Here is a 14,290-nt window from a genome sequence, read left to right as displayed (position 1 = left end):
CCATTCTACTCACTTCGTCTCAAATTGTAGGTTGTTTTGGATTTTTCTAACTTTTACTATGCATATAAACATAATATATATCTAGGTGTATAGTAAAATCTATTAATAAAAAAAATGAAAACGACTTATAATTTGGGATAGAGGAAGTAAAAACGAACTTATCTTACGGCAGCTGTCTGGTGCTCATGCTAAATGATTATTTGACTGAACATGACAGATTGAATGGCTACGTTACAGCAACCCCCCAGCAGCCTCAAGACACAAGATACATATGAGCGTGATAATCACTGTATAATATTATTTGTTTTCCACAAAATAAAAGGAATTAATGGCCAAATATCTTTGTACTATTATATAACAATGTAATAGCATATAGGAACCCCAAATGAGTCCATCTGTCAGTTACAACTATTTCTTCCTTTGAGACTACGAGACTTATTGATTGAAAACATGGTGACATAAAAAAAACACCTGTTAGCAAACCAGGCACATCCCTGACACAGCGCTGGACCGATGAGCTTGTGTAGCAGGTATACCTGTGGTGCACTCATGACCAGAATCTTGTGGGTATTGATGTTGCACCAAGTACGGAAATCCATGAACAAATGCAGCCATCTTGATGCTTATGATCAGTCTCCTTGCTCTGTTTGTCCTCTGTTTCTGGAGTGCTTTTGCACAAATAGGCACCACATTGCACATCCTCAAACAACTGAGGAACTTCTTCATCTTCAGGGAACTTGTTTTGATTGGCTGCTGGAGCATCTGGTGCGACAGGAACAGTATTATTTTTTATAATGGAATTCTCTCGCTGGGAGCTTGGAGGGAGTTCTTTGTTCATGAAGTAACCATGGTTTTGGTTAAAGCCAAACCATCTGTACAAGCTCCTGTCTCCAATTGGCTGAGTAGTTTCTGAATAGCTCTCCTTCTCCCCTTCCTCCCTTGAGCCTGAGGCTTTTGTAAATGTCAGTACATAACTTTTGCTCCCTTTTATATATATACAAAAAAAATAGGTAGGGGCCTCTCCTACTGACTTCGGTCAAAAAAAAAAAACTAAGGAACTTCTTTTGATGTTATTGTAGCAGTCAGAATAATTTGGTATTCCTTACAGCTGAAAGGAACTAAACTTTGGCAAGCAAAGGATGAAAATCCAGGTGTTGTTAGCAGCAGCTCACTTCAAGAGTTGAAGGTGTTTCCAGGTAAGGCAGTGTTAAAATCTGGAGAAAATATCTGCCCATTTGATGGATGATCTGGAAGCAAATGGTTTAGCTTCCTTTGAGGTGACACTAAACCTGTTTGTGCCATTTATTTAGTTAAACACCAACTATGATAGTATAAGAACATAACATTTACACATGTCTATCAGAGTTGTGCCCTCTCCCTCTTTCTGTAAGGAGCCATGTACAGGTCATGTTGTCACGTGATAGAAGTAAATTAGCAATACTGCCAATACATCTCACATCTGCTTCCAGTTTTGCAGTAAAGGATGATGCATAGCTAATATATTAAAAAAAAATTCCTTCAGAAAGAAACATGTTCAAATTTGCAAAAGGATAACTCAACAAAAGCTAAGATTTTAAACCTTGCAGGCTTGCCTACTAAATAAAAAAGAGATAGCTGCTACCAGCATTCAAGCTAGGAGAAAAAAATTCCACATCATTACTTTCCAGGAAGGCCCAAAACACCACAGAGGGAGAGAGAATCTTGGAGAAAACCAAAACAAATAATATTGTGAACTTGATATCTCCTTGTGAGTTGAGTACCAAAATTGTGACGCAACTCAAATCTAAGTATCTAACTATAAGCTTCAGGTATTTACCTCCGACATGGTCATCTGAAATCTCTGACACTGACAATCGAGGAATTGGGCTGTATGATGAGAAATTGGGTCGTTCTAATTGATTATAAAACAGCTCACTTGTGGAGAGGCGTGATGACAGAGATTGCATCGACAATGAGTTCCTGAGGGAGAATTCAGGATTTGCTTTGGAAGGGTTGTATGAGGAAATAGATGAAACTTCATCTTTTGAACTATCATATCCTCCTTCTAGATCAGCACTAACATTTGCTTTGATCTGCAGCAAGAGTGAGAGCAATCAATTAAAAAGAATTGTGTTTTTGAGTCATGATTTAGACATGTCCCTCATGAGCACCTGACATTACCCCTGATGTCAGATCCACCTGATGTCAGAAAGCAGAAGCAATCCAGTTGCTCGCATGAAACTGAATAAAAAGATGATCTTTCCTAACAAAAGCAGCCAGTTGTCTGAACAAATGAAACAAATGTTTCAAACTGCAAGCTCACAGGCATCAAAGATATTAGAAATAATACCAACAAATCTCACGAATTTGTATGCAAGAGAAGGGTGGGGATTAGGGGAAATCACCTGCCTGTTAATTGCGAACGGCACCAATCGATCACCTACTGCACAGAAGAGAGGAGAGATTAGAGGAGGCCATGATAGCTGACTGCTCAGTGCTCACGCAAGAAATTGGGAAGTGTACTGACCTTAGAGGCATTTCCTCGAGCAGTTGTTGCCTCTATCCATGTCGACGGCCGCTGCGTCTGCTGGGTTGGTAGCCGGCGCAATCTGCTGCATCGGTGAGAGGTGCTGTTGCGTTCCGCTTCCACTCCACCCGGCGTCTTGGGAGACTCCGGCGATTCGAGCGCTTGGGAGCGGCAGAGGAGTGGAGAGCTGGAGCGGATCGTGGGGTCGGTCTCTGCGCTTCCGGCGGGGACGGAAGGCGGCGGCCGGCGGCGTAACTGCCGGAGAATGAGCCGACGAGGAGAGACCAGAGCCAGCCAGAGGGGGCACTTCGCTGAATTCCTATCCAAAACGAGGCGGTTATTTGCATATATTCGGATCGCGATTATTAATCGCGATCGAAAATAGGGGCTTATATGAAAATATTTGGATCGCGATTATTAGTCGCGATCCAATCTAGGGAGCGTTTTGCAAATGTTTCGGGCCGGCGACATCTCTTCCGCGAGGCCGCGCCGGCGGCGGCGAACCCCGCTGGCCCCGCTGCTAAGCATCCCGCTCTCGTCTCGCCGAATTCACGCGCCGCGCCTCTGCCTCCAGCCTTGCACGCGGGCCGCGGCGGAGCTGTATTTGACGACGGCGCGAGACGGCCGAGACCTCGACGAGCACGGCGTGGGAAGGCTCCTCAACGCTGCCAAGGACGGCGCCCCGTCACCGCCGTGGGAGCTGACGCTCCTCCACCACCCTCTGCTCCTTGACCTCGAGCACCAGTTCCCGCCTCCACTGAGCACCAGTTCCGCCGCTCGTGGAGGTGCTGCTGCTCCCACTGGAAGCATCGAAGCGGCTGTCCTCCAGCACGCTCGTCCCGCTGCGGCGTTGCGCAAGGCGCACGCGAGCAAGGTGTGCGGCCCCGGTGATGTGCAGCTCCCCCACGCCCCTGTGCAGCCTCCCAGCGAAGCCATCATCACCTCGTCGGCGTGAGGCAGAGCTTCTTTGATCTCCAAGAGGTGACCTCGAGCATCTCCGATCTTCCCTGCACTAGCACTAGTCAAACAAATGCAACACCTACACTCATCAAACCCAAGCAGAGTGAGCAATCCATGGTTTTCCAATAATTTTCTATTACCAGGGGACATGAAACCTGCATTGCTTTCAAGGTCTGGACATGGCCGTGTGCCTGTGTTGTCTTCACTCTGGTTTCTCTCTGAGCCACGCTAGCACCCATTCCTCCAGCCCGTCCATCAGTCCATGCACGCCATGTTTCACATCCCTACACTAATTCAGTGGAGTTGTCAAAGCTCTGATATTTGAGGAGAGGGATGAGCAGAGAGAGGACTATCCGTGTATGAACACAAGTCAATTTCCTTCCTAATGCAAGCATCCCTCTGCCAGTCCAATTTCTTGCTTTCCGATCTGAATTCTCTGCTATCTTCTTCCTCCCAGTTCCGTTGCTAACAAAAGAGTCCATAGCTGCATCTTCCAAGAGCCATGGAGGTGGTGTTCAGTATAATCCAATGTACCAAGCCCAATGATGCAGAAGCAGAACCCTTGGACCTACTATTATTATACAGGCATTCACTTCTCCGTTCACAACAAAACTGATATACATGGAATTTTCAGATACGTCCAGATAGCTACCGGTTAAAGAAAAACTGAAGGAAGCTTGAAATGCGTTCGAGTACAACGGTCAATATATGCAGCATTTGTGAAGCAGTCTACGAATTTGTGTGAGAAATATTCATTTGTTCAAGCAGCATCGTCATTTGCGAAGGCTTCTTTTCTTCCCCGTATGTGAACAGGTAAGGTAAGGAAGCTCCAGTTAACTGTGTTGCTTGGTGATAAGGGCTGAAACGTTCCTTGGTCAGGATTCAGGAAGGGAAACCCGAAAAGATAGCATCTTTGCGAGATTAAGGAAATGGCACAGGGTGCAGAACGTGATCCCCACTATCATGTAAGAAAGTCAAAGGCCTCGTTTCTTTGAGGAAGCCTTTGGGCGCTCGGACAAGCAACGGCGAGGCGACGACTTGGACGACCATCTTTTTAAGTGACTTGTCATGACTCTATGAGACCCCATTGGTTACGGATTATACATTGCGTAGGGCAAGCAGCACCTGTACCCGTTCTCGCCTCTGTGGGACAGTGCAGTGCAATAGTGTCCGTCCAGCAATGCATTTTCTTTTCAGTATTACTCGTAAACAATAATGCTAGCTAGTTTATACGTAGTCAGAATTCAGATTATTCAGAAGTTATCGTACCGGATTGGTTGATGTCGTTATCCCAATTTCCAGAATCATGGTTTGCGCAGAGACATGGGGGGTCCTACGATCAGTAGCCGCTCGAAATGGCCGTGAATTGGCTTGGCTTCTAGCTCGCCGGCGCAACGGACCCGTGAAAAGCGACCTATCGCTATTGGACGTTGCTCTTGCTGCAGATTCTGCATGCGACTAGCCAACTATGGCCTGGATGAACAGGGTAGCCGACCTCCAGATTCCACTGCTTCCGTCCCGGCCATACTGATTCCCTCGGCAAATGGCTCGGACGTTACTACCGCGGCGGGATTTGGAGCTCGCGAATCGCCAAATCGCCGGTCCGGTGGACGGTAGTTGGCGGCTTGGCGCACTAGGCCGCCGCCGCGGGGTGGGCACGAGACCGGGTGGGGGACGGAGATCTCGCCCTCTCTCTCTGCGGTGCTCCGGCCGCCGCCCCTTCGGCCACGGAGCAGGATGCCGGCCTGCGCCTGCCGGGGATAAGATTGACACGTGACCCCTCGTGCGTCTCGTTAATCCCTCCGCGAGTCAAATTAACGCCGCCGCAAGCCGCACGTTCCACGGCCGGGCGGGGGCATGCAGGGGAACGCCCCCCATGTTCCCGTCCATGTTCGCGCACGGCGCTCGATCTGGCCGGTTCTCGAGGCGATCGGGTGGGTGGCAGGCAATGGCAGGCTCGCCCGCCGCCGCCGCCACCAAGTTGGACGGACCACGGCACGCGCGATCGTTCGGCGGCCGAGAACATGGGTGCGCGAGGCAGCTGCACTGGGACTCGGGTCTCTCAGCAGCGTGCGTCACCGATAGGCGGGACGGACCAGCCGAGCCGCGTGGCGCCGGGAGCAGCCCTGTGTTTTTTTCTTTTTCCTTCCCGGGTAAGGAAGCGGGGGGCGCCGCGCTGGGGCCGTGACACGACGACGCCATTATGGCCTGCACCTGCATGGCGGCGTGGCCCGTGCCGGCACGGAACGAACCGAACCGAACCGATTTCCCGCAGCGGCAGTTGCCGATCGTTGACGCCTCTCCAAGCCGGAGCTCCACTCGAAACGATTCCCCCTTCGTGGAAGGAGAGGCTAGCGTGCATGGCGACACGCCAACGGTCGGCCTCGCGGCTCGTCGTCGGCCCGTGATCGTAGTAGCTCTCTACGGGCTCTTTGGTGACGTCTCGTCCATGGGTGAACAGTACCAGAGATGGATGCTACTACAGAATCCATGAGGGGGAAAAATGCTTTTAGTCCACAGAAGAATCTCCCGGATGTCCATTACCTACCAAGCACCCCATGTTAATGATGGTTGACGATGAGAGTTCATTACCATTTGATCAACCTCGTGCAAGCAAGAAGCAGGTACATCCATCCATGCTGCGAAGCAGTACAAATAAACAAATCGTGGGTCTTACTCTTGCCGTGGCTGTAATAATAACAAAAAAAAAACTAATACTGGTACTAACTGCAATTATGTATGTCCCACAGTATATACTACATTTTTTAATCTAACACCCCATGTTAAGATGACAGGGCATCTAGACTGTGTAGGGTTCTTATCCGATCAATCTCGTGCACTGTTTCTTTATTAAGTCCGGAGAAGGCATCCACGCTGTTTCCTTGATTCCTTCCCTCGATCAGGACTCTGATATACGATATCCCCCTAATAACAAAAAGATTAGAACTTTGATATTGATATTTGATACAGTCCTCGTGATCATCATAAACACAAAAATATCATCACGATTATTTATTTATTCGATTAAGCAAACCAAAGCGACGACTTTCTTTTTAGTCTAGACTAAAGTTTAGATCTGTCCCATCGAATATTTGATACTAATTAGGAGGACTAAACATGAGCTAATTACAAAACCAATTGCAGAGATGGAGGCTAAATTCGCGAGACGAATCTATTAAACCTAATTAGTCCATATATGCTAATCATGAATTAATTAGGTTTAATAGATTCATCTCGCTAATTAGTCTCCATATCTGCAATTGATTTTATAATTAATATATATTTAATACTCATAATTAATATCTTAACATTCAATATAACATGACTAAGGCCCCGTTTGATACACAATGCTAAACTTTAGCACTCTCAAATGGAGTGCTAAACTTTAGCACTTGGGGTTGTTCGGATACAGTGCTAAAGTTTAGCACCTTGGGTGAGAAAATGACTACATTGCCCTCGTTTATGACTGGCTTGGGGAAAGTGGAGGGGAGAGAGAGGGGGCAACTAGGGAAAAAGTGAGCTTAGGTACCACTTTTAGTACCTATTAGCACCTTTTAGCACCTCTTAGGTGTAGGTGTGCTAGAGAAAATAAGGATGCTAAAAGATGAGTGCTGAGTGCTAAAGTTTAGCACCACTTTCCAAACACCCCATGGAACCAAACATGCCCTGTAAGCCAAACCGACCCAAACTCTTCCGTCCCGTGCCTATAAATCCGGCCCGCGTCCAACCCCCAACTCCACACCCGAAAAACCAAACCAAACCCAAAGGGAGAGGAACACACGAAAGCGAAGGGGGACAGGCTAGAAAGAGACGCTCGTCTCGTCACGTCCGCCGCCATGGCTCTGGGCCGGGGCCTGCTCGCCGCCGCGGCGGCCGTCCTCCTCCTCGCCGCCACCGCCGTCTCCGCGGCCCCCGACATGTCCATCATCTCCTACAACGAGGAGCACGGCGCGCGGGGGCTGGAGCGGACGGAGGCCGAGGCCCGGGCCATGTACGACCTCTGGCTCGCCGAGCACGGCCGCGCCTACAACGCGCTCGACGAGCACGACCGCCGGTTCCGCGTGTTCTGGGACAACCTCCGCTTCGTCGACGCGCACAACGCCCGCGCCGGCGACCACGGGTACCGCCTCGGCATGAACCAGTTCGCCGATCTGACCAACGACGAGTTCCGCGCCGCGTACCTCGGCGCCAGGCTCCCCGCCCGGGGGGACGACCGCGCCGCCGGGGAGAGGTACCGCCACGACGGCGTCGAGGCGCTGCCGGAGAACGTCGACTGGAGGGACAAGGGGGCAGTTGCTCCCGTCAAGAACCAGGGGCAATGTGGTGAGAAATCTCTCCTCCTCTTTCTTCGACTTTACTGTTATCAACTAGATGCGATTTATCAGTTCGTGGACGATAACTTCGGATCTGTGCACGCCAATTTCATACCGGATCTTTTAGGTCTATACTAATCTGGCCAGTCCTGTGAGCTGATCAGATTTCCGACCTATGATTTAATTATTTTCCTGTAAGCACACTATTTTTATGTTGAAAAAAGATGGGTTTTAGGTGGCGTTCTGAAAAATTCTAGTAAAGTTGGATCTTTTTCTTATTGAACTTTATGAGGTTTAATAAACATCTTAATTGCTCAGAATATGATGATTGAGATTTTAGTTGCTGTTCCACCTTTGTGATTAGAATTTTTTCAACGGGTTAAGATTACAGAAGGTGCTTTTCCCCCTTCATTCTTTGCTTCTGGACGAAGCAAGGACTATGAGTCGTGCTGTATGGAATTTTGACGGAACTATCCCCTAGCGTTTCTTGGACAGTTGGACTTGCCCTGCGAGTTTTGCTTTCCCTACTATTTTGAGGGTTACAGTTCAGCTATCTTCCAAATTATTGTTTTGGTTTAAGATCACTCTTTTAGGTTTGTTTTTTTGTGGTCCTTCAATGGAAGATCATGTAGGTTGTGTCTATCCATCAGTTGCTAGGGACATGTTGACCTTCGTGACTTGAACCATCAACCAATATCAAGGCGTTAACCAGAATACTTATCAGATATTTTTTTTAAGGATATGTTACACCTAGCCTGGCTGTTGACCATACTGGGAAAGTCTTGACTTTCATGGTGTTACTGTACCTGTGGTGGTGGTTGTTCTTAGCCTCACCTTGTGGTAACCCTTGCAATAAGCAAAACAACCAACTATGGTTGCTTATAAAATTGCCTCACAAGAAAAAAAAAGGTCAAACACAAGATTTGACTGCAAATCACAGTTCAATCTGAATTATCCTGGAAGAGTCATGATTAGGGTTGCAACTGCCATATAAGTCAGTACTATTATAACTCATGCAGACTCGAATATATTTCCTTTGTAATTAATTTGTTGTTATTGAAATATGGTGTGCAGGAAGTTGTTGGGCTTTCTCTGCTGTAAGCACAGTTGAAAGCATTAACAAACTTGTTACTGGTGAGATGGTCACGTTGTCAGAGCAAGAACTTGTGGAGTGCTCAACCGCGAACAGTGGCTGCAATGGTGGTCTTATGGATTCAGCCTTTGATTTCATCATAAAGAACGGAGGCATCGACACTGAAGATGACTACCCTTACAAAGCTGTGGATGGCAAATGCGACGTAAACAGGGTACATCTTCTAACACCCTTAATATGCTTCACCTCTTTTCAGGTGATGCTGGTTACTCATGTTCAGAATGGTACATTGGTCACTGCAGAGAAATGCGAAGGTTGTGAGCATTGATGGCTTTGAAGATGTGCCAAAGAATGATGAGAAATCACTGCAGAAGGCGGTTGCTCACCAGCCAGTCAGCGTTGCTATTGCGGCTGGTGGCCGCGAGTTCCAGCTCTACAAATCGGTAAACATGCCTACTGCATCAATCAGCCTATGTTATGATCCAACAAATTGGCCTTTTGTCTTAACTTCCCCTTTGATCTTTCTTACAGGGTGTCTTCAGCGGAAGTTGCACCACAAACCTTGACCATGGTGTGGTTGCGGTCGGTTATGGCACCGAGAACGGCAAGGACTACTGGATTGTCCGCAACTCATGGGGTCCAAAGTGGGGTGAGTCTGGGTACATCCGCATGGAGCGCAACATCAACGCCATCACTGGGAAGTGTGGAATTGCTATGATGGCATCTTACCCCACTAAGAAGGGCCCTAACCCTCCCAAGCCGTCTCCAACCCCTCCAACACCGCCTCCCCCAGTCGCCCCTGACAATGTCTGTGATGAGAACTACTCCTGCTCAGCAGGCAGCACCTGCTGCTGCGCTTTTGGCTTCAGGAGCGTCTGCCTGGTCTGGGGTTGCTGCCCAATTAAAGGTGCCACGTGCTGCAAGGATCATGCCAGCTGCTGCCCGCCGGACTACCCTGTGTGCAACATCAGGGCTCAAACTTGCTCAGCGGTAATCTCTTTGTTTTGTTTAATGTCTTCACGATCTGCAGCCTTGTTTAGTTTGGGCACAGGCATCCCAAGTAATTCAGTCTTACCCTGTTCCTCGTTAGGTTATGGAAGTTACAGTTTTATACATGACCTCACAGCCTGCATGAGCTAACTTAGGCTTATTGGCTTCTGGCGTTTTGCTTGTGCTTGTCACGATATGACTATAGCAGGAATTGACATATTGAACCATCTCTTTGTTTGAATTGAGCAGAGCAAGAACAGCCCACTGAGCGTGCCGGCCTTGAAGCGCACCCTCGCAACGCTGAACACCGCCTGAACTCGTCCACAGGATCGATCTGGAGCCCGGAGCATGAAGACGTGGCTTTCGTGGATCATTGTATCTGCATGAATTCACTATTCGCTGTAAATAACTAGCTATAATTTGTACTCTGATTCCTCAAGGATATTATGCCTCATTAATGGAGTGTTTTATAATCCAGTTGAAGTGTTTATGTGCGTTTTTGTTTTGGAATACTCTGCTGTTTATGGTGTTATTTAGATGGAACTCAAATGTGTCCATAATAGAGTGAAATTGGACCAAAATTTTCACTCACCCGAAGGTATTGGAAAGCCATTTGCGGTCTACAGGTCTTGATCTTTGGGCTGTGTGCAGATCAACCATTATAGCATGTATGTACTATACTGCAATTATCAAATTCGTTGGACAATGTCTCTACACTTGCAACCCATTTGCCTTCTTTCTGTTCATATACTTTATACCAGATGAAATATCAATACGATGCAACTTGATACTTTATACCGGATGAAAATAACTTTCCCTAAACTTTAGATAGAAACGTCTGGTGAGTGATTGTAACGAAGGGGGTAACTGGAAAGTGGATTTCCGAAGGGCCTTTGGCCAGGAAGAGATCGCAGAATGGGACGCGCTGATGGACAAGCTAGAGGGTGTGAATTTGAACGAGGGGCAGGACAAAGTGATTTTAGAAAAATCAGGTTGCTTCACCGTCAAGTCCATGTACAGAAGGTTGTCTTCGAGATGGGTGGTAAACTGACGTTTGCAAAAAGTTTGGAAAAGCAAACTACCTATAAAACTGAAAGTGTTTCTGTGGCCAGTTCTCCAGGAAAGACTTTCAAACAGGCGTGGCGCGAAAAAAAAGAAAAAACTGGAAGGGGGATAGGAACTGCGTGATATGCAGGGTGCCGGAAACAGTTGATCATATCTTTTTTTCTTGCATTCTTGCCAAAAGTTGCTTGGTGTCTCAAAGAAACGTTGGGCTGGGAGAGGGCGCCAACTAATACTCAGGACTTCCGATTTTTAGTTGAACCGGTGATTAGTTCGATGTTTACATATTGGTTCGATTTTTAGTTGAACACGCTCGTTTGAAAACGTTGGTGTGGTGCTCATTCACCGGACACCGGAGAAGAACTCTGATCATAAGTGGGAGTGAGCCCGTGAAAGCAGCAACTACGGACCGTATTGGTAGTATACCCTTAGCTCATATACAGATAGTGGTCAGCAGCAACGCACGATTTGTCTAGATCACATATCACACGAATTGACTGCGCTAATTGGTACGTACATTTTAGTAGGCAGCAATTATTTGACCTCAGTGTCACAACACACTTATTTCATCAGTTGCAGTTGCTGCTTCAAGGCAGCAACTTAACCCCCCAATCTAATCATGCCACACTCCAACACCCCACCACAGGCGAAGGCGATCACTTCTTTTGCTCTGTTCTGTACGGCCCCCATCAGTTGCCACCCTCTTGGCCTTGGACATGGCCATGCGCGGCCTTGGCAGGCGGGTAGTGGTGGTAGCCGGGCAGGTCGCAGGGGATGTGCGGGATGAATGGGCAGTGCTTGGTCGGGTCGGCGTAGAAGGCCGCGCACTCGAGCGCCGGGCGCTGGTCGGGGAACCCGAGGATGCAGTTGCGGCGCACGTCCAGGACCCGGCTGCGCACCAGCTCCATGCAGTGGTGCCCCACCGAGTGGAAGAAGTTGTCCGACAGCGACAGGTTCTGCAGCTTCCCCGTCTTGGCCAGCAGGCACACCACGTCGGGGACCTGCCCGTACAGCTGGTTCCCGGCGAGGTTGATCTCCTCCACGTCGCGCAGGCACCCGAACGACAGCGGGATGGGCCCCGCGATCTCGTTGCCGCCGGCGTCGAACACGGCGAGCCCCTCCACCAGCCCGATCTCGTAGGGGAGGCACCCGGAGAGGCGGTTGTTGAGGAACAGCACCTCCGACAGCGTCGCCGAGGTGTTGTAGATGGAGCGAGGGATCGGGCCCGTGAACTGGTTGTTGGCCACCACCAGGTACTTGGCGCCCGTGCTCCCGAAGTTGTCCGGGATGCGCCCGTCGAAGCCGTTGTTGTTGAGTAACAGCGCCTCCACCGTGAGGGCGAACACGGGCGGCGGCACCGCGCCGGCGTACCGGTTGAAGCGGAGGTCGAGGAAGAGGAGCCCGCCGAGGGGCACCACGGCGTCCGGGAACGACCCGGAGAAGTTGTTGTTGGAGAGGTCCAGCTCGTAGAAGAAGGGCAGGTGGGTGAGGTCCGGGACGTCGCCGGAGAAGTTGTTGGAGTTGGCGTGGAACAGGGCCAGGTCGGGGAACTGGTCCACGAACCCGACCAGCGACGGCGCGCACAGGCCGAAGCCGTTGAAGTCGATGGACGCCACGGTGAGCGTGGCATTGGCGTTGGGAGGGTACTCGCAGTAGAAGCCCCTGTACTTGGTGCCGTTGAAGAAGCTGCTGCAGAGGTCGGGGCCCTCCCACGTCGCCGTCACGCCCAGCGGGTCGCACGTGATCGTCTTCTTGAACGCCTGGATCACCGGCCACAGCGCCGCCAGCTTGTAGTTCAGGAACTGCCACGGCGCCGGCGCTGGACCGCACCCGCACCCCACCAGCGACGACTCCGGCGACGGGGCCGGCTCACCAGCCGCACCCGTGACGTTCGCGCCGGGCCGCACCGACGGCGCATTGCCGCCGCCGCGCGCGACGACCCCGGCGGCGAACTCGACATGGCCGCAGAGAGCACCGTGCGCCGCGGCGAGCACGAGCACGGCTACCACCGCGGCATGTCGTATCGCAACTGGGACAGGCACAACTGCGCCCCTCGCCATTATTTGTCTTCGAACAATGGGGTTGTTGTTGCAGAGAGGGGTGGCGGATACGGTGAAGATGCTGGGATATAAGGAGGAGAAGACGCCGAGACACACTGAGCAGCAAGGGCCAGGCACACTGACGGACGACACAAGTGGAGCATAAGCGCGGCCGCTTTTGGAGCGGAAAGAGGTGGGAATTGGAGAAGCTTTGTGTGGGGGCGGGAAATTGAGGGCGGAGTGGTGAGATGGCACGCAGAGCATGAGCAGGGTAGTGGGGTTGGCAGTTAGTTAGTCCCCGTCGGCGGTAGGAGAAGACGAGCAAGGAAGAAGAGAGAAGGCCGCGCAGTGCAGAGTGCACCACCACCCGGTGCTTGGGCAAATGGGCACAATGGCTAGCGAGCTACTCGTGCGGCTCTGGTCAAGGCTTTTCGGTAGGGCTGATGAGTGACGAGTTCTTGCGGTGCCAGCTCAGTGCCCAGTGGGGAAGACGACGCAGGATCGGAACGGCCGGCGATGAGACTGGAGTGTCGGCTTTCCTCGACAGAAGGGCAGGTACACGCCTTTTCCTTTGAAAACTATGCGAGAGACTCGAAGGCAGCTGATGCATTATCTTGTTGTGCTCACTTGCACGTTGCACATAACATAATTAGAGTCACTAACCGAAAGTGTTTTCAGATAGTGCTTTGAGCCTCTGACGACATGGAAATACGGAGCCGACGTGTTCCAGGCGACTGCAGGTTACCTGCTCCAAGGAGCATCAGGCCTGCAAACAACGACACCATCTGTGATTGCTCTTGGTTGCTCGTCAACTATTACGTATGCTGGGATGAACTCTGATCTGCCATTTGATACGGTTACAGCCTCTGATTATTGAACTGTGTTTGTTTGGTGCAGACTAGAGTGCGCTACCAACAGACGGATTTCTGGGGCGTGTTAGCTTTGCTTTGCCTGCTCGATGCTTATTCGATCGACAACTTTGACAAAAGAAGGATGCCGTTCCACATTACAGGCTTTATTAGCTGAACAGCACAAAGATATGCGTACTGTAGCCTGTAGGGTAAAGGGAGGCAAGCCGGAGTGCAAGCAACGATATGTCATGTACCCTGGCTCACCAAAAGAAAGTGCTATCAAGATTTCTTTTTCTTGAACAATTTGGCACGAGCTCTACCAATTTCATAAAAGTAGGGTAACGACAAAAAAAAAAGGAAGTATCGGCCATTGGGCCTATCAGGCATGGCCGTATGGGTATCAATGTATCATAATGCTACTAAACTCGAACTATCTTTTTGCAAAGGCCGAGACATTAGTACCTATAATTGCATTG

General features: G+C 49.8%; 2 protein-coding genes and 1 long non-coding RNA gene across 9 annotated transcripts; 1 reads left to right on the top strand and 2 right to left on the bottom strand.

The window, feature by feature from the left end:
- Nucleotides 1–272: 272 nt before the first annotated feature.
- On the bottom strand, nt 273–4,177 carry LOC117849564 (uncharacterized). 7 transcript variants are annotated; one of them, XR_004639055.2, is made up of 6 exons: nt 3,607–4,162; nt 2,507–3,513; nt 2,385–2,419; nt 2,161–2,290; nt 1,817–2,072; nt 273–945 (listed from the first exon to the last, which is right to left on the bottom strand). It is a non-coding gene; the product is annotated as an uncharacterized lncRNA (long non-coding RNA). The 7 variants fall into 7 exon arrangements; XR_004639058.2 differs by having other exon boundaries at nt 2,151–2,419; nt 3,607–4,177; XR_004639057.2 differs by having other exon boundaries at nt 273–951; nt 2,161–2,419; nt 3,607–4,175.
- Nucleotides 4,178–7,203: 3,026 nt separating this feature from the next.
- On the top strand, nt 7,204–10,339 carry LOC117849639 (oryzain beta chain). The gene is made up of 5 exons (XM_034731256.2): nt 7,204–7,789; nt 8,854–9,086; nt 9,175–9,315; nt 9,404–9,862; nt 10,112–10,339. Exons 1-5 carry the CDS (start codon nt 7,303–7,305, stop codon nt 10,175–10,177), a joined length of 1,386 nt encoding a protein of 461 aa, XP_034587147.1. The 5' UTR covers nt 7,204–7,302; the 3' UTR covers nt 10,178–10,339.
- Nucleotides 10,340–11,314: 975 nt separating this feature from the next.
- Nucleotides 11,315–13,359, bottom strand: LOC117849638 (uncharacterized protein At4g06744). The gene has a single exon (XM_034731255.2). It carries the CDS (start codon nt 13,225–13,227, stop codon nt 11,614–11,616), a length of 1,614 nt encoding a protein of 537 aa, XP_034587146.1. The 5' UTR covers nt 13,228–13,359; the 3' UTR covers nt 11,315–11,613.
- Nucleotides 13,360–14,290: the final 931 nt, after the last annotated feature.

The sequence above is a fragment of the Setaria viridis genome, chromosome 3 (assembly GCF_005286985.2).
Source record: "Setaria viridis chromosome 3, Setaria_viridis_v4.0, whole genome shotgun sequence".
In the NCBI taxonomy this organism is placed as follows: Eukaryota; Viridiplantae; Streptophyta; class Magnoliopsida; order Poales; family Poaceae; genus Setaria; species Setaria viridis.
This window is presented reverse-complemented; position numbering and strand designations above follow the sequence as displayed.